General features: G+C 41.6%; 1 protein-coding gene across 2 annotated transcripts in view; it reads left to right on the forward strand.

The window, feature by feature from the left end:
- The window catches only part of TMX3 (thioredoxin related transmembrane protein 3), a 100,962-nt gene extending 77,339 nt beyond the window's left edge, over positions 1-23,623 (forward strand). For both annotated transcript variants that reach the window (XM_073590017.1, XM_073590018.1), the window contains exons 12-16: positions 4,524-4,577; positions 9,855-9,911; positions 10,543-10,672; positions 13,711-13,779; positions 18,141-23,623. In XM_073590017.1, the coding sequence (XP_073446118.1) occupies positions 4,524-4,577; positions 9,855-9,911; positions 10,543-10,672; positions 13,711-13,779; positions 18,141-18,404 (574 nt within the window). In that variant the 3' untranslated portion in view covers positions 18,405-23,623. The remainder of the gene's footprint in view (positions 1-4,523; positions 4,578-9,854; positions 9,912-10,542; positions 10,673-13,710; positions 13,780-18,140) is intronic.
- Positions 23,624-24,064: the final 441 nt, after the last annotated feature.

The raw sequence follows: 24,064 nt of genomic DNA on the forward strand, positions 1-24,064 counted from the left end.
ACTGGCTTTTCTGCAGGCAGGGCTGGACGCAGGATTGGCTCCGAGTTCGCTCAGAACGCAGATCTCGGCTCTGTCGGTGCTTTTCCAACGAAAGGTCGCTTCGGTCTGGCAGGTTAGGACGTTTATGCAGGGGGTCGCACATTTAGTACCCCCCTATAAGGCGCCGACGGAATCATGGGACCTGAACTTGGTGCTCAGGGCCCTTCAGGAGGCTCCTTTCGAACCGTTACAAGAGGTTTCCTTACCTTACCTGTCCAGGAAGGTCGTTTTTCTGGTAGCTATTACGTCTATTAGGCGAGTTTCGGAATTGGCGGCTTTATCTTGTAAACCGCCGTTCCTGACCTTTTATAAGGATAAGGTAGTTTTAAGGCCAGCTCCTCCCTTCTTGCCGAAGGTTGTCTCTGCATTCCATATCAACGAAGACATTGTCTTACCCTCTTTTTGCCCGGCACCGGTGCACAGGGTAGAAAAGGCATTGCACACCTTGGATCTGGTAAGAGCTCTTAGGAGGTATGTGACAAGGACAGCTCCTTTCCGCCGGACAGACTCTCTATTCGTGATCCCAGAAGGGCAGCGGAAGGGGCTCGCTGCGTCCAAAGCGACTTTGGCCAGATGGGTTCGCCTGACGATCCAAGAATCTTATGAAATTAGTGGCACGCCGGTTCCGGCAGGGATCAAGGCACACTCGGCTCGAGCAGTGGGTGCCTCATGGGCACTGCGACACCAAGCTTCAGCGGAACAGGTGTGCAAAGCAGCTACCTGGTCCAGCTTGCATACGTTTGTCAAACATTATAACGTACATACCCAGGCATCCTCGGATGCATGCCTGGGAAGAAAGATTCTCCAGGCAGCAGTTGCGCACCTCTAATCAGGGGCGCAAAATAGCATGGATTGGGTGAGCTAAGATCCCGCCCAGGGACTGCTTTAGAACGTCCCACAGTCTCTGTGTCCCCCAATGAGACGAAGGAGAAACATGGATTTTTGTGAGTACTCACCGTAAAATCCTTTTCTCCGAGACGCTCATTGGGGGACACAGCACCCACCCTACTAGCCAGTTGGCTTTTGCTTATTTTTGAGTTATACAAATCCTTATGTAAGGATCAGGGTGGTCCCTTTTCCAGACGTATAATTTCTTGCCTGAATTTAAGGCGCGTTCTCCTACTGCTTATGCACTAAACTGAGTTACGCCCGGTCTGGGGGCGAGGGTGTATGTGGCGGAGGAGGAGCTAACTCTTTTTTTGTATACTTAGTGTCAGCCTCCAGACGGCAGAAGCACACACCCACAGTCTCTGTGTCCCCCAATGAGCGTCTCGGAGAAAAGGATTTTACGGTGAGTACTCACAAAAATCCATGTTTTTGCTGCAGTGCATTTCACACTTCCAGGCTGATCTACAGTCCAAATGTCACAATGCCAAGTTAATTCCGAATGTGTAAACCTGCTAAATCTGCAGGGGGTTGAATACTACTTGTAGACACTGTATATACACACAGTCCTTGTCTAATAAGGGATTTTTTACAAGGAATTTTTCAGATATGTAATTGAGCGTATGGTTGGGGCTGATATGTACAATTTTACATGGAAACATTCTGACTTATAAGATATATAATTGGAGTAAGATTTGTGCTTATTTTAATATTTGCTATGACATTTCTAACGATAAGCAAAGGCAGAAATCAATTGAAGGCATTTGTGTAGGTAATAATGGATCAGACCGTTAACACATGCACAGTGGTATGCGGCGTTCAAGCCGAGAGTATCGTCGTATGGGTCAGTACTTCGACCCTCTGTGCATGCGCCTGGTGCTCGGCGAGAAAGGTGAGACCTCAATGTCTAGATCACTCAGCAGGGCACATGGACACCTGATGTATATATACGTCATCGCGACCTTTAGTGTTGAGTTTAGTTGCATGGGCGCCCCACCATTACATTTGATAGAAGCTCATGGAGAGGGATCTTCTTTTCGGCTAATCCCCTGGCTGTTAAGAATGCATGATGTCATCCGTATGTGCCCCTATATATGGGAAGTAAGCATAAGAGTGTACGCAAGAGATGGGCATCCATTGCCATTTGTTATGTGAGTGATTATCCTTTAGTCCATGGGCCTCATGAGGAATCAACCTCCAGAGGAGAAACAGGTTGTGGCCGGTGTGTGGACAGAGAAGTACAATAGACACTTACTGGACTTATCTGTATAAACTTTTGAAGGAAGTAGTGTAACTTATTGTGGGGATTAGCCTGGTGATGTGTTATACATGCACCTGAATATTGCTAAGTTATATCTCTGAGATTGTTTAGAACTGACACTATACCTTTTGCAGTGTTTTGCACACGTGTGACTGTTGATACCATGTTTCCTGTATTATGGAGAGGGAAAACTAGTGTATCTTAGGGTCAGAAAACGGTGAGTAGTGTGCCAACCTCCGCAGCCAGGCAGGGCCACAAATCCATCTAATTGTGGCACGGCTGGGGACCAAACAAGCGCAAATAGGGTCTTATCAGACAATGAAAGATTTATTAAAAACAGAATATTGGATATGCTAACCTGATCTAGTTGTATAACACACCATTTTGTGAGTAATCAGCTGCTGCTAATCCACGGGTCGCCAGACCAGTTGCAAATAAGAAGGAAATATTGGTGGATTATTCTGCTCTGCTGGAGAAATTATGAGAAACAGGTTTTCTCATCAGACCAGATCCTTATCATTTCTCCAGCTGCGCGGAATAATCCACCAATTTGTTTCTTCTCATTTACAAATCATCTAATATACAGTATATTTGAGTTCTATTTTGTACATGTGAAATGTTTTTGTTTAGGGTGTTTTTATTACAGTTGTGGCCAAAAGTATTGACACCCCTGCAATTCTGTCAGATAATACTCAGTTTCTTCCTGAAAATGATTGCAAACACAAATTCTTTGGTATTATTATCTTCATTTAATTTGTCTTAAATGAAAAAACACAAAAGAGAATGAAGCAAAAAGCAAAACATTGATCATTTCACACAAAACTCCAAAAATGGGCCAGACAAAAGTATTGGCACCCTCAGCCTAATACTTGGTTGCACAACCTTTAGCCAAAATAACTACGACCAACTGCTTCCGGTAACCATCAATGAGTTTCTTACAATGCTCTGCTGTCATTTTAGACCATTCTTCTTTGGCAAACTGCTCCAGGTCCCTGATATTTGAAGGGTGCCTTCTCCAAACTACCATTTTTAGATCTCTCCACAGGTGTTCAGGTCTGGACTCATTGCTGGCCACCTTAGAAGTCTCCAGTGCTTTCTCTCAAACCATTTTCTAGTGCTTTTTGAAGTGTGTTTTGGGTCATTGTCCTACTGGAAGACCCATGACCTCTGAGGGAGACCCAGCTTTCTCACACTGGGCCCTACATTATGCTGCAAAATTTGTTGGTAGTCTTCAGACTTCATAATGCCATGCACACGGTCAAGCAGGCCAGTGCCAGAGGAAGCAAAGCAACCCCAAAACATCAGGGAACCTCCGCCATGTTTGACTGTAGGGACCGTGTTCTTTTCTTTGAATGCCTCTTTTTTCTCCTGTAAACTCTATGTTGATGCCTTTGCCCAAAAAGCTTTACTTTTGTCTCATCTGACCAGAGAACATTCTTCCAAAACCTTTTAGGCTTTTTCAGGTAAGTTTTGGCAAACTCCAGCCTGGCTTTTTTATGTCTCTGGGTAAGAAATGGGGTCTTCCTGGGTCTCCTACCATGCAGTCCCTTTTCATTCAGATGCCGACGGATAGTACGGGTTGACACTGTTGTACCCTCGACTGCAGGGCAGCTTGAACTTGTTTGGATGTTAGTCGAGGTTCTTTATCCAACTCCGCACAATCTTGCGTTAAATTTGTCAATTTTTCTTTTCCGTCCACATCTAGGGAGGTTAGCCACAGTGCCATGGGCTTTAAACTTCTTGATGACACTGCGCACGTTAGACACAGGAACATTCAGGTCTTTGTAGATGGACTTGTAGCCTTGAGAATGATTGCTCATGCTTCCTCACAATTTCTTTTCTCAAGTCCTCAGACAGTTCTTTGGTCTTCTTTCTTTTCTCCATGCTCAATGTGGTACACACAAGGACACAGGACAGAGGTTGAGTCAACTTTAATCCATGTCAACTGGCTGCAAGTGTGATTTAGTTATTGCCAACAGCTGTTAGGTGCCACAGGTAAGTTACAGGTGCTGTTAATTACACAAATTAGAGAAGCATCACATGATTTTTCGAACAGTGCCAATACTTTTGTCCACCCTCTTTTTTATGTTTGGTGTGGAATTATATCCAGTTTGGCTTTAGGACAATTCTTTTTGTGTTTTTCCATAAGACAAATTAAATGAAGATAATAATACCAAAGAATTTGTGTTTGCAATCATTTTCAGGAAGAAACTGAGTATTATCTGACAGAATTGCAGGGGTGTCAATACTTTTGGCCACAACTGTATATAATATATGTTTTAGGGGATTTTTTGTTTAATTATGCCGTGTTCCTGTTTCATATTCCTTTCTTTTATAGATTGAAGTCTATTGTTCAGGAAGTGGCAAGAGACTACAGAGACAATTTTCACCGGTATGTGATGATTTTCTTTGTGTGCTGAGTTATTGTTGTGGTCTTCCATTTCGGGTTCCTTCTCTCTGTCCGTATTAAAAGTGCTCTTGATTCACTGGCTATTCGATACTAAAGCATTAGCCCTATTCAGAATGTTGTAATAAGGCCTTCCTCCATATTATGGCCACTTGTCCCAGCTGAGCTTGGATCTAACTGTTTGGACGGTTTCATAGAGATTTTTGATGTCGTTATGTCAAGTCAGTAGACCCAGAGTCAGGCCGGAACTTGAGTCCGTCATTCGTCACGGCCACATCACACACTTTTTTATTAATGCTCGCAAAGAGGGAAAATGCTTTGTGTCACCTGTGGTATTCAGTAATCATTTTAATTATCCAATTCTGATTGTTAACAAACAAAACTACACTTTATGCACCAAATTGGCATTTTTTTTCTAATTTCACTACCATAGTTGTATGAGTGTATGTTACCTGCCCGTAGTAAAATTCTTACCAGCCACAGTCTTCTGCTGTTCTCCGCACCGCTCTAGTTGTCTTCTACTAGTTGTGAACTGCTGGATCACTCAGTCTTTGCAGGGTGGACTGAAAATCACTTCTCAATGTAAGTCTCCAATAGAAAAAACGAGGCTCTCATAGACTTGCATTGAGAGGTTAAGTTACCTCTGAGTTCTGTTCAATTAGAAGCTGCGATCACGAGACAGCGGATCACGACCAGAGCGGCACCAGGAAGAGCAGAATACAGTGGCTGGTAAGCATAATACTTGGGGCAGGGAACATGGATTAGTGATACCATTCTGGAGGTGAAATACAAAACAAACCATTGGTGCCATTATTACATATTGAAAGGTTAGCTAAAAAGGGGCTAGGGAGAGAACAAGAGAGAAACATGTCGCCTCTTGGAGCAATAACTTCAGGATGGGTTTATACCCCCAACCTAGTACCAACACACCGAAAAAGAGACAAGCAGGCACAACAAGGGAGTCAGTGTATGGTAATGGTATAGGGCAAAGTGAACGTGGTACCAGCTGCAGCATGCCAAACAGAAGCGTTTTTGGTGTCTGGGTATCCACGAAAAAATTGGGTGCTTCTGGTTGGGGAAGTCCAGATGGAATACTAAGTGCATCCAGCGTGATGTAGTCGAATTTAATATTTTATTGCTGAAAGGTACTCCAAAATATACTAAAGCAACAAACAGGCATAAAGTAGGAGGTAAAAAGTCCATGGCAATGTGTTTCAGAGCTAGACCGGTGGCTTCATTGGACAATCCACGTTGTATTCCCTGAGCAGAAGCGCCCAAGGCTTAGTATTTTTCTCTTACTTCATGTTAAGATTAAATAAGTCAGTATGTCTGCACTGTATTCTTATTAACACCACTTTGTGACAGACATTTGCCATACTGATCTTGTTGTTTCTGTCACTGTACTCATGGGATCATTGCCAAGAGTCTGGCTGATACTTATGATCAGGTTCTTCCTAAACCTGTGGCAATCAGAGAGAATTCCGTCAATGCTCCAGGCTATTGACCAGATTAAACACAGAGAGAGAGGGCTCCTTCTGGTAGCTGATATATTGTGGTGGCATCCAAAGGTCTAACAATGCTACAAATTACTACAATCATAGTAGTCCTATTAGATCCAGCCAGGGGCAGGGCCTAATTTTTGGATTGAAGCAACATCTAAGGCTCTGAAAAATGTGACCGAAGTCACACCAAAACAGCACACAAAGCGAGGATTCATGTGGACCCTTCCCGGAGGAGAGAGTCCCCAATAAACCATCCCTGTCCCTCAGAGCCAGAAGGCTACAGCGAGGTTCAGGGATCTTCGATGCTCTCCCTAGCCGAGGCCGGGGAAGAGTTGTTTTCATGCTCCCAGTATCCAACCAGACTCTCACTCTAGTGGAGCTGGGAGCCCTGTTTCATGTTGGTTTCTCAGCCCAAAGCTGAGCGGACCTTCCACCGGGTTTATAAAAATTCCCCACCCTGACCCGAAAGCCAGGAATAGGGGGGGGGGTTGCTCAAGAAAGTATGAAAGGCCAAGTGCAGCGTGCTATGGAGTCCAAGACTTACCTGGGATCTCACTCCAAGCAAGCTCAGACTCCCACCAGGGCGACCAACTCCTGGGGCACATTGCACCATAAGCCCTCACTCTTACCCAGCCCAATGACTTCGATCCTGGGGGACCATGGTTTCCACCAGATGACTAAATGAGCCACCTGGCGTACTACCAAGTCCACCAACCCTGTGTGTATTAGTGTATCAATGTACTAGGGTGGTAGGAGCAGGCCACCTTTTCAAAAGATACTACACTTGATCTTAGCCAAAATACCTGACATCATTATGCGGAGTGTGTTAATACCATGCAATACAGATGTATTGTAGTAATATTAGGGAGTCTAAGCTGTAACGTTTCTCCTTATGGAGAGTGACATGCCAGAGTAAGGAGGCTAATAAGGCATGCAATGCTTCTCTGGGAAATTGAATTTGTAAATTGTCTCTTCAGAGCGGTTGAGATCTAGAACTCTAGTGCCCCCTATTGGAAGTAGCAATCCTGAACATTAATATTGACCTTTTAATGAGCCTTGTCACACGAGTTCTATCCTAAGTCATAGAATAGAAAAAAGACATGCTATATAAAGTGGGATCACCAGACATGATAAACGGGCCTCTGAGGAAGCCCCACACTAGTGGCGACTCGCGTTGGGCACTTTGCCCTTTCATGTGTGTGGACCTGCTTTTGACCCGGGTCACCATGTTTTCATTTTGATATATACCATTGGCTTCTCAACCTGTTATATGTAGGTATTGTTCCTTCTTTTCATCCTTTTAAGCAGTCCCTTCCCGCATTTGTAGTACTGCTTTCTATGTGCAAACCTCGTTTTCCTACAAGTTAACAGTGCACATGCTATTTCAAGTGGCTGGTAGTCTTTAATTCACCTGTGCCACATATTTTTGCCCATGATATGTCTTAGATTTGCTATTTTGTTACGCACTTAGGCGTCTGAGCAGTTAGATGTTGTTATTATCAGTGCTGGTCATATCATCTTCTTGTGGGGGCTTGTTTGGCATGGCCATTAATATAGTTTCATATATTGTAGGATTGCTACTCCCAATAGGGGGCGCTAGAGTTTCAGTTCTCGTCCTCTTTGAAGAAACAATTTCCATATTTAATTTCCCTCAGGGAGTCTGTCACACCCCAAAACCTGAATTAGAATTCTAATACAGTAATGTAGGGGATTGACCCCTATCATAATCATCTCTGTAGTGTAGGATTTTACTTGCTCCAGTTGTTCAGAAAAATAATTTTGTTTCTATGCAAATGAGGAAGCTCAGCGAGTGCGCACAGTGTCAGCACAGGCATGCTCACATCAGCCTCTGTCCTCGGCTGCAACTTGCTGCCCTGATACATGGAAGTCTAGTGAGCTGCTGCAACAGACGAGAGAGTGATGAGGGCGCACCCTGCCCTGACACTCAGTGGGCTCCTGCAGAGTCAGTGCGCAGGGTCAGGGATTCCGTTCACGCAGCGCTCTGGACAAGCGAGTACTGTGAATCAGCACAAAGGGAGGTACGCGGTATGTTTTTACTGATAGCACTTGTACCTGTAATGGTCTGTGCAGCCTTTCACATGTGCCTCATTTTTTGCAGTAGGTGAAAGATAGCGGAGACATGTCCGATTTTTAATCCGGGGGTCAGATCAATATCAGCAATGCAAGCATATAGGCCTGTGGAAAATATCGCACTACACTCGGATGGTATCTGACTGTCATGTCTGTCAGAAAAGAGAAGATGAAACTTTTTTCCTATTTTTCATTTGCAAGAAAAATTGTGACACTTTGATCCTTAACTCTGCTCCAACCATATGGCTAGAGCCCCCATACACATTATATTATCAGCCGAGCCCGTTAATATTGCCGGCAGATATTTGTCTAATGTACCTGGAGGACTTAAGGCCTATATGTATTTTTACCTTATTTATTCATTACTGAGATGCACAATAAGTGATCATTAATTATATAACATGTATAACTATCAAAAACAAAGGTAATAAATTGTGCTAAGGCCAGGATCATACTGCGTTACTGCAGTCCGTTCAACGCATAGTGTTGACGGACTGCGTTAATGCTATAGCATAACGCGATCGTGTTGTGCTATACCGCTAGCGCAGATGCTTCATCTGCGCTAGCAGTGACGGACCCTCGTATGCTGCAGACCGCGTCCGAGGGTCCGTCACAGAATGACGGCACATCGCTAGCGCATGCCAATTTTTATGGCGCTATTGCTAAGAGTATGCACCAAGTGCCACACATGATGGCACCGGCCCAAGCGTTGAATCTGCATCATACACAACTCTCGTTCTGCCACAGTAGCTGGTTCATGACTGACATTGTATTAAAAAAAAAAGTACAAAAACTACATAAGACAACGCTCTTGTTATTATGGTGCGTAGTGTAAATAGGGGAATTAAAATAATTACTTTTTTTTTTATTAGGTCTAAAAAAAAAAATATTATAAGATGTGTCACCATAATCTTAAGGACTCGCAGTTAACATGTCATTAATACCATAGAATGAACACTGTGAAAACGAAGTGCTAAAATGTTTTGTGACTAGCTTTCTTCTCCTCCGTCCCATCCCCAACTGCTTGTCACCTACAGATGCGCACACACCTTCATATAGACACATGCACAAAAACTATTCATCTTAGGCCTCTTTCACACTTCAGTTTTTTGTGTCAGTTAAAATCCGCCAAAAGGACGGATGGCGGATCCGTTTTAGTACTGATGACAACGGATGCCACCCGTCCGTTTTTTGGACGGATCCGCCAAATGAAGAATGTTAAAGGAATCGCAGCCGAGAGAGAATTAGCTCCGTTTGGAAGTCTTTGAGGAGGTTGACGGACAGCAACATTTTGACGGATCCGCACAAAAACGGATGCAACGGACGGCAATCCGTCAAGATCCGCCAATAATGAAAGTCAATGGGGAAAAAAACGGATCCGCAAAGAAAAATGGCGGATCCGTTTTTTTTCCAAATCGGCGGATCTTGACTGATTGTCAAAAACGGAAGTGTGAAAGAGGCCTTATACAGAGCATATTCGTACACATTTGTAAAAAAATAAAAATGGATACGTTACGTTAACGTGAAAATTAAAAGGTGGTGACTGATATGACAAAAATTATTAAAAAAAATAAAATAAATAATACTGAATGCCAAATTAGTAAAAAGTTCATTGATAATTTGCCAAGTTGTGTTTTATTTATTATTTTTTTGTACATTTTCTTTATAGGGACTTTCAGTTTGGACATATGGATGGCAACGATTACATTAACAGTCTGCTTATGGAGTAAGTTCCTTCAATGTTTCTCTATTTTCAGTTTCTCTTATAACTATGGTAGATGGTGGTAAAAAATCAACGTGTCGGTGGTCTCGCACTCTCTGAAATCCCATATAAATTGAAACACCCGACAAACGTATTCTTCAAATAGCAAATATTTTTATCCAATAAAATGCTAGGACCTCTACCAAAAAGTAGTTCACTTTCGATGCATACTGCTACCTTAGACGGACATTGTTGTAGGTCCACAGGAGAATCTCCTACATGCTGAGACACTGCAAGGAGGAACCTGTGTGACATTTCTGGGGTAACCTCTACCTTCTCGATATTTGAGCAGGATGTCGTGAAGAGGTCAAAAATATATTGCTAAGTCTTCAATGACAACAGTCATACCTTTTTAGAAATGTAAAGTGTTAAGTTGTGGTCTGTATTAGCTATTAAAAATAACAAAATACAGGATTGTCCACATGTATATACTGATGATATAGCCTCTCCATTAGCTTTAGATCCAATATGACATTTTGTAGCTTGATTAAAGCTGGAATTGGCATCCATGTGGCTGGTAGGTCGTTATAGGACTAGAATGCGATCACTTGCAGGGTGACAATGGCTTGTTGTATTTGCTCGTCTCTTTTTGCAGCGAGGTCCAGGTGCCCACCATTGTTGTACTCAACACTTCAAATCAACAGTATTTTCTTCCTAACATGAAAGTTGAAAATGCCGAAGACCTGATTCAGTTCATTAACAGCATTCTAGATGGAACGGCAGAGGTGAGCTACTATACGTATCCCTCTCACATTTCTAAAAGATCATTTCTGATTAAATATACATGAAAATTAATGCTTCTAAAAATGTAGGGGGATGCCATGACGTTTCTTGTACTGATGAGTTTAAAATTGTAATTGACCAAATTTTATTATGCCTTTTCTATTAAAAAAAAAAAACAAAAGTGAATATGTAATGAATGGTTGGGGGGAAAGGTTCATTTCTCAAGCTGATCACAATGGCTGTAATAGAGTACTGATGAATCCTGTTTACGGCACTGTAAAAGGGAGGGTCCCCCATAATGGAGAAGGCCTGGGACCAGGAGTATACATTAGGATGTGCCACTGCATAGTTGTACACAAAGGCACAATATCAAGTATAAAAAATATGCTGGAGTATTATAATTGGGGGAAAAAATATATGTTCCAAAAAAGGTAAAATACATATTGTTAACAGCAAGGGCAAGCAAAGATACAAAGCCTATAAGTTGTGTGAGTACTTTTTATAACCAGATTTGGTATCATTATTCCCACATATTTGGTATCCTCATAACCATCATAAGATGTAATAGAAAAAAATATGCATACCTATTATTAAATCAAAACCTCAACCCCACATCTTTCCCTGCAGATGATGGCTGATTTAATTCAGTCATCATGTTCCTCTAACAGCAGGGTGTGGAGCTGAGCTGAGCCCACGGCTGTTAATCTCTTAAATGCCACTGTAAGCCTGGGAATGTGACATTTAACATGCTCCGGGAGGGCAGCACATCTTTACATGCACTCACCAGCACGCTTCTGACATGGTCACATGGCACTGATGGTTTGCCATGACAGCTGGACTGCTGTCGTGCTTCTCAAGATGATTCTCTTGTGAAAGCCAGCATGTAGCTGGTGATCATAGGAGATCGTGATTTTCACTATGCATAGCAAGGGTGATGCACTTCTATATATAGCTCAAGCAGGCAGATGATTGTAGCTTTGAGTCCCCTAAGGGGACTATTAAATGCAGTAAAAAGTTTTAAAAAATTTCAAAATATATAAAAAAAAACCTACAAGTTCAAATAACCCACCTTTTGCCCCATTAAAAATAACTCAAAAGATAGGGTAGGGGAAAAGGAAAGTCAGCTCACCACAGCATGCTGGTCTGTAATAGTGGAAGTCCTCTGCACGGAGCCGCCCCAGTCCAGGGCGTCAGCAATCAGCAGAAAAAAAGAAGCGATGTGCTCCAGCGATGAAACAATCCACTGATGTATTAAACCGTTTTTTACTTGCTTCTTAAAAACATGAAAAAACAATGTGGGAAACACAAGAGGCAGAAATATGACAAACGCGTTTTAGCAATTAAGCCTTAATCATGGTATACATATATACAAAGTCATCTAAGTTATATACTCTACCATAGAGTGCATCAGGTGGAAGGTCAATTTCAAACCACACATCAAGAAATTAACCCTTCCTGGTAAAGAAGGAAAATAGACAAGAATAAAAAAAATTATATAAAAAAAAAACGTATAACAACCAGGAAAAATAATTAAAAACAAGACACTGAAAAAACATATATTAATATTGCAATATCAGATCTTGTCTAGAATTCATACCCAATGGGACCCTAGTATTTAGATCCAATAAGATTCCCTATTGAGGATTTTTCTTTTGTGATCCCCTCCTCTCATAGGTTTGAACACCCTCTCTATACCTTTGAATTTAAGACATCTAGTATCTCCATTATGTATATACTTAAACTGTTTGGAAACCGCAGAAATATTTAACGCAGTCGGACTATTAGTGTCGGATATATGTCTTCTAATACGCTTTTTGAATGGACCGGTGGCGCAACACACGTATTGTAAGTCGCACTGAGCACACTCGACCAAATAAATCACACCAGTAGTATTTATTGCAAATAATATAACTGCCAATCGAAAAACTTTTGTTAGTAACTGAAGAAAATATTTTTTTTATTGTAGTCTGCATGTTCACAGGCTTTGCAGGTTAAATGTCCACATTTCTAGAAACCTTTATGCAAAAGCCATGTGGGTTGTGTGGATGCACCCGGTTCAGGAAAAAAACTGGGCGAAACAATGTCTCCCAGAGTTTGCGATTTTTTTAGCCACAAAGCGAATATGAGATCGCTTTAGAACCTCGCGCCTAGCTGAAAAAAAAATTCAAAGAAAAGCAATCGTCATGTTCTATGTATCCCAAAATGGAATCTGTAAAGCTACAGTTCGTTTCGCAAAAACAAGCCCTCACAGAGCTCCATCGATAGAAAAGTAAAAAGCTTCTCAGAAAAATGGTGACACAAGCCCTCATATACCTATGTTGACAAAAAAATAAAGTATGGCTCTTGGAAAAAAGTGTGGGTGGGACGGGGGGATAAAACACAGAAATGAAAAATGGCCCCATCTCGAAGGGATTAAAGAGTGCTTTACATTTTTGTTAACTTTTGTGCTGGGCAATGTCCAAGGATCTAAGGCTACTTTCACACTTGCGTTTTTTTGCGCTGCGTGTGCAGTGCAAACGCGCATAAAAAACGCATCATGCGTTTTTAATGCGTGTTCTTGTTTTTTGCGCATTGTTTTTTACAAAAAAAGCATGCGTTTTTAAACGCTGACGTGCGCATGACTATGCGCACGTCAGCGCTCCCATAGACTTTAATGTGTTTTTGGATGAATTCCGTGCGCATTGCGTGCGCATGCGTTTATTTGAGACAGGTCGGACGCACCAAAAATGCAACAGGTTGCATTTCGTGCGCCTGGGCGCAGACTACAAAAAAACGCATGCACGTACAAACGTATGACAATGCGCATCCATGTTAAATATAGGGGGGAAAAACGCATGCGCATGTATGCGCCTAAACGCAGCGCAAAAAAAGTGTGAAACCAGCCTAAGGCATCAGGGAAGGGTTTAAACTTCATCTGCTATTCATTCCATTAAGACAAAAATGGTAGCAAAATGTAATGATCTATGGCTATTAAAGTACTGTTAAGAAAGAAAGGATACAGATTGATACTAATTTTTTTTTTTATTTTTTTTAATTTCAGGCTCAAGGTGGTGATGGAATTCTGCAACGTATCAAAAGAGTTGCTTATGATGCCAAGTCTACCGTAGTAGTAAGTAAAACTGTACTGGGGTTTATACAGCTGATAGTAGAAGTTTTACATTGGTAATAAAATTGTTCTTCCACTGCTAATAGGTTTGTCTACTGGAGAAACATTTACTTAGGTTATTTAGAAGTACATAGAATGCAAAACAAATCTGGAAAAAACACCGTGGGTAAAAGGACTATAAGCACAGAATGTTGTGGGAAGCAGGGTGTGTTGCAGTCCGCGCTGCCGAGATTAACAAATCTCGGCAGCGCGGACTGCAACACACCCTGCTTCCCACAACTTTCTGAAGGTTTTTCCACGTGCGAGTGGTTGGTGGAGGTCCTGCAGCAACTGATTCTGTGATATGCTCTCAAGCCAGTTGTGGGTTACACAACTGGAATAGGTGAGTGGAACTGTATTATACCGCTCATACTTCAAGTGTCACTAGTGATAGGGCACTATTGCGCCTCTTGTTCCCCCCACCATTTTTTGTATTGATATAAGCACAGAATGACTGCTCAAACCAAATCCAGGCTCACGGTGCATGATGGTGGGGCGAAACAACTTATATACACCTTCCCACCTGTTTGTTTTCCGTCTACACTCCCTGACAGAAGCTATGTCGCTTATCCATGTTATGTAAGTAAAAGCTTATAACCTGACGTTACATTCACCCATTGGTTGTATAAATTATTCTTTTGAAAGCTGAAAACCTCTGAAATGTGGTTTAGGTTAAGAAAATAAATTGCCATCAATGAAGAAATATTAATCACTTAATGGACACAGAATGGTCAGATTTTGGCAAGACAAAAGTTTTGTCGCCTGGTCATATAATGCACCCAATCCTAGTTTACATCCTCACCTGTGCTCAGGAAATGATCGGTTAATTAGTGAGTGTGTATAAAAAGAGTCCCCGCACCCTAGAACTTCACTTGAGTTGCAACTTGAGCTCTGACAACATGCCAAAAATCCACCCTGCAACCAAAGCCTGGATTATCAAGAGGCTGAAGACCAGATCCACTGCAGAGGTGGCTGGCACCTTTAATGTGTCTCATCGTCAAGTACAAAGAATTAAAAAAAAGATACGAAGAGACTGGAGATGTGTTTGACTAGCCCAGGTCCGTTAGACCCAGCAAGACAGCTGCTCAGGAGGAACGTTTGTTGGTTAGAAAATCCAAAGCAAGCCCCTCTTCCACTGCAGAAGAGCTCCAACAGGTCTGGTCACCTCAAGTCCCTGTGTCAGCTAGGACAGTTTGTAGGATTCTGTCTCGAAATTGCCTCCATGGTTGAATCAGTGCCCAGAAGCCAGCACTAAACAAAAGGAAAATAAAAAAACGTGTGGCATTTTCAAAGTTCCAGAGCCTGCTAAACAGATGGACGCTGGAAAAGTGGCAGAAGGTGGATTTCTTGGATGAATCTTCAGTAGAATTACACCACAGCCGCCGCAAATACTGCAGGAGACCTACTGGAGCCCGTATGGATCCAAAATACATCCAGAAAACAATTAAATTTGGTGGTGGAAAGATCATGGTCTGGGGTTACATTCAGTATGGGGGTTTGCGAAACATTTGCAAGGTGGAAGGCCATATCAATAGCCTAAAATATCAAGAAGTACTAGCTACCTCTTATATTCCAAATCATAAAAGGGGTCAAATTTCTGCAGTAGGATGGTGCTCCATCTCATACATCCATCTCTACAACAAAGTTCCTCCAGGCAAAAAAGATCAAGGTGCTCACGGACTGGCCAGCCCAGTCACCAGACATGAACGTTATTGAGCATGTTTGGGGTAGGATGAAAAAGGAAGCTTGGAAGACAAAACCAAAGAATCTAAACAAACTCTGGGAGGCATGTAAGACTGCATTCTTTGCTATTCCTGATGACTTCATTAATAAATTGTATGAATCATTGTTGAACCGCATGGATGCAGTCCTTCAAGCTCATGGAAGTCACACAAAATATTAAATATGACTCTAATAGCACCACAACTTAATTCACTAATGTCATGCAACATATATTTGTATTTTAAGTTAATTATTTTGAATAGTTAGTTTGAATATCACATTACTTTCTGTGGCCGACAAAACTTTTGTCTTGCCAAAATCTGACCATTCTGTGTCCATTAAATGATCAATATTTCTGCATTGATGGCAATTTATTTTCTTAACCTAAACCACATTTCGGAGTGTTTCAGCTTTCAAAAGAATAATTTATACAACAAATGGATGAATTTAAAGGGAGCCTGTCTCCCCATTTTTGGCCTATCAGCTGCAGCCACAGCCATCAGGGGCTTATCTACAGCATTCTGTAATGATGTAGATAAGCCCCCGATGAAACCTGAAAGATAAGAAAAAAGAGTTAGATTATACTCACCCCGGCGTTTGGTCCGGTCCGATGGTTGTCACCGTCCCGTCCGACGCCTCCCATCTTCATACGATGATGTCTTCCTCCTTGCTTCTCCCTCGGCTCCTGCGCATGCGTACTTATCTGCCCTGTTGAGGGCAGAGTACTGCATTGCGCAGGCGCTGGACCTCTCTGACTTTTCCCGTCGCCTGCGCACTGCAGTACTTTACTCTGCCCTCAACAGGCAGATAAAGTACGTGTGCGCAGGAGCTAACGGAGAAGCAAGGAGGAGGACATCATCGTGTGAAGATGGGAGGCGGCGGACGGGACGGTGACAACCATCGGATCGGGAGAAGCAAGGAGGAGGACATCATCGTATGAAGATGGGAGACGCCGGACTGGATTGCGACACCCACCATACCCGACTCCTCCCCCCGGTGAGTATAATCTAAGGTGTTTTTCTTATCTTTCAGGTTTCATCAGGGGCTTATCTACAACATTACAGAATGCTGTAGATAAGCCCCTGATGGCTGTGGCCGCAGCTGATAAGCCAAAAATGGGGTGACAGATTCCCTTTAACGTTGGGTTATAAGCTTTTATTTACATAACATGGATAAGCGACATAACTTCTTTCAGGTAGTGTATGTCTGCTCTTCTCTGGCTCTATGAAGTCAAAGCTGTCAATCAAAGATTAGGGAAGGGAGTTGGAGATTGAAGGAATTCAAGAAGGTGGAGTTAAATGATTGGCTTACGCCAAGGGTGCACCAAGCGACGGTACTTAGTTTGAACACTGATTTTGTGCTGACAGTCCCTTTAAAGGATTCCTCAGTGAATATTTTTTATTTTATGTCCATATGGCTTAAGCTCTTGGAGATAAAACAAAATCTAAATTCCCTATTGGCATGTCTTTGGAGTGTGGGAGGAAACTCTACATACACAGGGAAAACATACAAACACCTTGCAGTTGCTGTATTCAGTGGGATTTGAACCCACGACCCCAGCACTGCAAAGCAACAGTGCTAATCATTGAGATTCCGTGCTCCCTCTATCAATTTCTTTGGTGACGGCATGAGCCTCTGAGCCCAGTGACTAGCTGCAGTGGTCACAGTCACTGTTTTCGTGACGTCATGACTAAAGCCTGTCATCGGAGGTAGGTGAGTAACTGCTTAGGTTATTTCCAGCGAGCTCAAGCCATTGGACCCAAAAAATGAACTATTCGCAGAAAATCCCTGTAAGTTACTGTATAGCTCTTTAAAAAACGTTAAGTAAAGGCATTTGTGTGTGTTCTTGAACTTCTCTCTAAACCTGTCACGAGATGTATGATGTAAAGCCTTTTTTATACAATCCAGTAAAAAAAAAAAAAAAAGATAGGTGGGCATATCCATGTATTTATGTATATTGCAGTTTAGTAATGGCAGCTGGTCTTCACTCCTGTGCCTGGCATCCTTGTTCCTGAAACTTTGGAGCCTCTGATGCACACTAGGCCTCACGGTGTTAGGTGCAACACACTTCATGACTTTGCGTGAGGCCAAGTAGCCAAGCTTCATATAACATCATGACATCGCCAGTAGTGATGAGCTCAAGTGCTTGTTCCTCAAGTTTGCCTTCCTTGCTTGAGTATGCACCAAGTATCGCTGGTGCTCGAGTGAAATGTTGAAGTCCCCTCAGCTGCATGTTTTGTGGCTAATAGCTGACAGTTTGCGGAGACTCAAACATGACACTTGAGCACCCGCAATACTTGGTCCAAACTTGAGTTTCTAGCACATGCGCTCATCACTATTCGTTGGGTGTGATAGGTGCAGGAGGTTAAAGACCAGCTGCCATGAAGGACCGGACAGGACGCCGGATCAGGCAAAGTAAATGGAATTGCCTATCTCGACTTATTTGATTTGTCTTCTATCAACCACTGATATAATATAGACTGACATAAAATTCAAAAGATGTTATAGATCTTTACATTTTATAACTAGTGTAAAATGGTTTGTGACGCCATTGTGACCTCTATCAGGTGTAAAGCATCCGTAATCCTTCTCTGTGTTTCCAGTCTGTATTTAAGAGTTCTCCTCTGCTCGGCTGCTTCCTCTTCGGCCTGCCACTGGGTGTCATCAGCATAATGTGTTATGGAATCTGCACGGCCGACTCAGATGACGGCCCCGAGGAAATGACCAGAAAGGACGTAATTGATCCAAACGTGTCGGACGAGGGCAGCGACGAGGAACAAGACGAGGACAGAACTAGAGAGAACTCTTCAGAGGTGACGGATGAAGACCAAGAAGAAAAGGATATTATGGAAAAGAAGAAAGATTAACTTTTATGAAAATTGGATTAACTAGGATTCCAAAAGAAACTTATTTATTAAATTCAACCACTGACACCGCTTTATTAAAAAAAGAAAGTCTAGAAAATAAAAAAAAGAACTGCTTCACTGGTTCTTGGCATGCAACTTCATTTTTAGGGCATCAAGACTATTTCTCATGCGTTATAGAATTTGATAAAAAGGCTTTAGAAAATAGAAGGGACACCTATGGAGCTTTTGTTATACCTCTGTCCTCCAAATGGTTTATTTTTAAATTCAGCTCAAATTCTCAAGTGTTTCTTCCTTCATCTTAGGAGTATTGCTAATAATTGTTTTTTTGTTTGATATTTTTTTTTACCTTTTTTATAGGCTACTGAGATTAAGCAGTATACTTTTTTGTTTTGTTTTTCTTACAACGGTGAAAGTGTGAGGCCTTGTGTACTTAGATTGAAGCCAATTAAAGCAGTAATAAATATTGCAGAGTTGAGATGTATTTTTGTTGCAGCTGAATTGATGACACAAAAGGATGTTAAACACAGTTATTTTAATGTATATATGTTTGATTTAGTTGTAGCTATCTGCCTTATAGCATCACCTATCTACCCTCGGCGTAGAGAAAAATACAGAGTACATGTTGCCCTAGTTTGATCAGGTGTCTATTTTTGCTGATGATCCCTGTTAGTTTGGGTTATTATACTGTGACTTTGTTTTCAATTTCATTAATTTTAAATTCTGTTTCATTGCAAATCAATCTGAGCCACTGGGGCAGATTTACTAAAACTATCTCCCTTTTAGACCATGGAAATGTAGACTGGGAGTGTTAAAATACATCAAATGCTTATACATTTTATGCATCTTAAAGGGGTTTTCCCACGAACAAAAGTTGACCTTAATACCGTATATCTTATAATAATAATAATAATAATAATAATAATAATTTCCACAATTGGATGTGTTTTAAAAAAATGTTCCTGTGCTGAGAAAATCTCATAAATGCTGTGTACTGTGTAATGGCCGTGTCTGACCGTGCAGGAACATGGTCTGATCATACCACAGCTCCTGGGCAGGGGGGTAACCAAAAAAAGTATACAGATGGCACATCATGGGATCACAACGGATCCTTTTTGTGATGTAAAATATTTCTCTGCCCGTTTTTAAATAATATTTTACTTTAAATAAAGAATCATCTGTGATCCCATGCTGTAATATTCTGTATGATTTTTTTTTTTCTTCCCCCAACGACCAAGAGCTGTGGTATGATCAGACACAGCCATTACACAGTACACAGCAGGGGCACATTTATAAGATATTTCTCAGCACAGGAACATTTTATTGTAACACATCCAATTGTGGAACTTATTATTATTTCAACATCTATTTATTAAAAAAAATTTTTATATGTGGGAAAACCTCTTAAAGGCTATCTAGTCTAATTTTACATAATCCTTGTGCCAGTAATTGGCATACTGGTGAATTTCAGGCTACTTTACCACAAAACCATGTCCCATTGTCAAGCAAGTCGGAAAAAGTGTCTTAAGTGCATAGTAAATCTGGTGTATGGCACATAAGACAGTTTATTTTTTTGTTTGTTTTTTTGAGGGGCTCAAGTTAAGTCTTTGGAAATGAATAACTCAGTAAACTATCCAAAATATGTGCATTTGTCCTATTGTTTATGTGCATACATGTGGTATACAGTATGTTTTACAGAGAATTGGCATATTCCTCATGTTTTAGGAGCTTTTAGTCCCTCTGTGGCTGATTTTCATGAAAGTGTAGAAATTGCTGCAATCTTCCCAAAAAACTATCTAGACGAAGACCAGTTTCATACATGTGACATTCACGCTCCATTTACGGACGAAAATATTTACACCGGCTGATAGTCTCCTGACCCAAACACAGCAGTCTAAGACCGGGGTCACACAGCCGAAGATTCTCTTATCCGGCCAATAATGCAAATGATACTCTGATTATAACTCTGATCAGTGTGATCATAGTGAGATCGGATTCTCTCAGATGAGAAGAGGAAAAAAATGTCTACATTGTGTCAGTGTCATCCTCGTGTAATCCAATGATTTCCACACACTTATTGACTTTCATGGCTGAGTGCTATCCGATCATCGAATCAAACGCTGACATGCTGCCAATTTTTTTTCTTGGATTTTGTGCACGGCCTCATAGAATAACATTGGTCTGTGTGCGAGCCGATGTTTTGTCGAATCGCACTAATACCATTTAATACGGTGGTGTGAGCGAGTCCTTAAATATCTCTGAGGCATTTGAGGTCAGGAGGTCCGTGGCAGGTTTGTCCCTCACGTTTCTTACTCGGACCATAAATGTTGGATACGTGAAACCAACCTCAAACGAGTAAACAAGAAAGGAAAGTGCAGAGAGTCGAGAGACAGATCACTCGGCAAGAGACCACCCCTTCATTTCCACCAACATGTCTGAATTTATAAAGATCCCATCGCCCACATTTTTGGATGTCAATTCTTCGAATATAGTCTATGCTAAAGATCAATGATAAACTTGTCAGAGTGCAATTGGCCATATTTCTTTTACTTAAAACCACCCCGTTTGTTTGCCATGTGAACAATTGACAAAAACTTCTTTCTGACACAAAGCTCTTTAACGCGTTGTCCACTACCTGGACAACCTCTTTCTAATGAAGTTAACGTCCCTTTTAAAGGGAATCTGTCACCCTATTTTTTTGCCTATCAGCTGCCGGCACCGACATCAGGGGCTTATCTACAGCATTCTGTAATGCTGTAGATAAGCCCCTGATATAACCTGAAAGATAAGAAAAAGGAGTTAGATTATACTCAACGGGGTGCGGTCCGGTCTTGGACAGATGGGTGTTGCGGTTCGGCGCCTCCCTTCTTCGAACGGTGACGTCTTCTTTGCTGCCTGTCGTGGCTCCTGCGCAGGCGCACTGCTCTGCCCTGTTGAGGTCAGAGCAGAATACTGCTCCCGGCACCTGCCTACTGCAGGACTCTGCGCTGCCATCAACAGGGCAGAGCAGTGCGCCTGCACAGAAGCAACGACAGGCAGCAAAGAAGAGGACATCACCTTTAGAAGATGGGAGGCGCCGGAGGGGACAGCGACACCCATCGGACCGCACCGAACGCCAGGGTGATTATAATCTAACTCTTTTTTCTTATCTTTCAGGTTACATCAGGGACTTATCTACAGAATTACCGAATGCTGTAGATAAGCCCCTGATGTCAGTGCCGGCAGCTGATAGGCAAAAAATAGGGTGACAGATCCCCTTTAATATTATATTATTATTGCACGTGAATCCTGTAGTCAATCGTCAACTGCTATTAGGCCCACTCATTCTTGTCTGAAGTTTATTCCACAGAATTGATAACACAGCAGAATAGCAGCCACTGAAAGGGTGCAGGGCTCACGTGGTGTAAAAATGTCCCAGAAGACCGGGCGATGACATCATCAGGGCGGCTAGTGAGAATTTGTCATTATTTTATAAGCGAAACTAATATAAAGAGGTAGGACTATTAAAAAACGGATAATCCGGCACTCAATTGTAGTTGCTGATCAAATTATTTTATTTCTATTCCATAATCCAAAGAAAATGTAACGTTTCGGTCTTTATTGACCTTCATCAGACGGATTATGTCACATGTTCCGGATATGACACTATATTAGGGCGCACCCGCTCCCTTAGGGCGCATTTTCCACTGGCGGTGAACCACTTTCCTTTAGCGCTATTATCGGGACTTTGCTTATGGCATATTGGGGTAAGATTTTCTTTTGTATATTCCATCTTCTTCTGTACATTCCATTTGAAACTATTGTTATACCGTTGGTCGGTATTTATATGGGTGGTTTTTTGCTTACAGATTTTCTTATACTTACCTTATGAACAGTCTTCTATTAACATAATCCGGTAAGCGAATTTCCTTTTTCTTCAGGCAAAACAAGGCAAGCTTTATAGATATTAACCCCCTCCTTTCCATGCTCAATTTCCTAGTTTTTTTTGATTAGTAGAATCTTTGTCTGATCATAGGTATATGATATTGTATTGTATGTAATAACGTGTGACTTGTTATATAACAGTCTTCTCATCATTATATTGATGTAATTTATCGGGACTTTGCTTATGACATATTGGGATTTTCTTATACTTACCTTATGAACACTCTTCTATTAACATAATCCGTCTGATGAAGGTCAATAAAGACCGAAACGTTACATTTTCTTTGGATTATGGAATTGAAATAAAATAATTTTGATCAGCAACTAAAATTAAGTGCCGGATTATCCATTTTAATATTTATACAAGGGAGTGGTAACCCTTCATCCGGGCACCATTAAAGAAAAAAAAGGAGTGACGTGTCAGCTTCAACCTATAAAGAGGTAGGACAACCCCTCTTAATAAACGCTCCCCAATGTATGTAAATAAGTTGTTTTGCATTCTAGCAAACTTTCTCATCATGTGCAATTGTTATAAACCATTACTCATATTGGAAGTTGGACACCGCTAACGTATGAACCCTGGTTTTGCTTTCTCTATTTTCACTTATTGTGGAATAATTTTTATCATGGAGATTTTAAAATGCACCACTTTGTAATGCGGTATAATACATGTATTTTAGACCTGCTGAATGTTTTCTGTATATAGTAGTATTACGTTGTGCTTTACATCTATGGATTGATCAGTGATCTCCTTACTCCTTTGTTTCCTCATTGTTTACAGTATTTTAAATCTAACTTTCATAGAATTATTATTTACATTATTTAAAAAGTTACTTCAGCTTTATACTTATACAAGCAGGAAGTGGAGTTCTCTCTATTTTCTGATCAGTGTTCATATTTGACAGATAAACTGAAGGGGCAGAATTTCCGCACAGATGAGGCTCCTCCAGACGTCCCAAGTGTCCGTGCATCTTCCGACACTGAGTGTGACAGCTTCATATATTTCTATGAGGCTGTCGGGTGCTCTGGGTCAGTAGACAAGTGGCCAATCCGATGACAGATGATCACGGACATCTGACGGAACCCATATTCAGAGGGCTTTGATCCACAATCTCTTGGTTTTCACAGTATGGATGTATACATTTTCTTTCGTTTCAAAGGACAGTTATTCTGTAGGCTTACTGGAGGTTTTCGCTATTTTTTTTCTAGCCACTATTAGGTTATTTTTCTGTAATTAAAGTGAGTGTGTGAGAAAGAAATCAAAGTATCTGTAATAAATAATTAGAAATACAAACAAACCTATTGACCGTCTGTGTTTTTATTTCTGATAGAATTAATGATGGGAAACTAAATGAGAGGAAAGTTGATGTTATGTTTAACCTGATGTTATGTCATAAGGGCACGGTCCGATGGCCTTATACTGTATTTTTCAGATTATTTTTTGGGGGTGCATCTTATAATCCGAATTGTAGCTGCGGTGTAGCTTACCAGTTGTGGTGGACTAGGGTCCCTGGGTCACTGCTGCAAAAAGCTTCTGGCGGAGGAAGGAGTGGAACGATGCTGCTTGCCTCAGGCTGGTAGGATAGGGTGTTAAGCGGTGCGGAGGCTCCGCCAATATTTTGTGAAAGCCCGGAGCCCCTGCACTGCTGACATTTTGTGAAAGCCTGGAGTCATGCACCTTCTATACTCTTCAATGCAGTGAACTCTGGGGGAAATGGCCGCCGAAGGCAACGCAAGTG

The sequence above is a fragment of the Dendrobates tinctorius genome, unplaced genomic scaffold, assembly GCF_039654945.1.
Source record: "Dendrobates tinctorius isolate UK_male_01 unplaced genomic scaffold, ASM3965494v1 ptg000115l, whole genome shotgun sequence".
NCBI classification, from domain to species: Eukaryota; Metazoa; Chordata; class Amphibia; order Anura; family Dendrobatidae; genus Dendrobates; species Dendrobates tinctorius.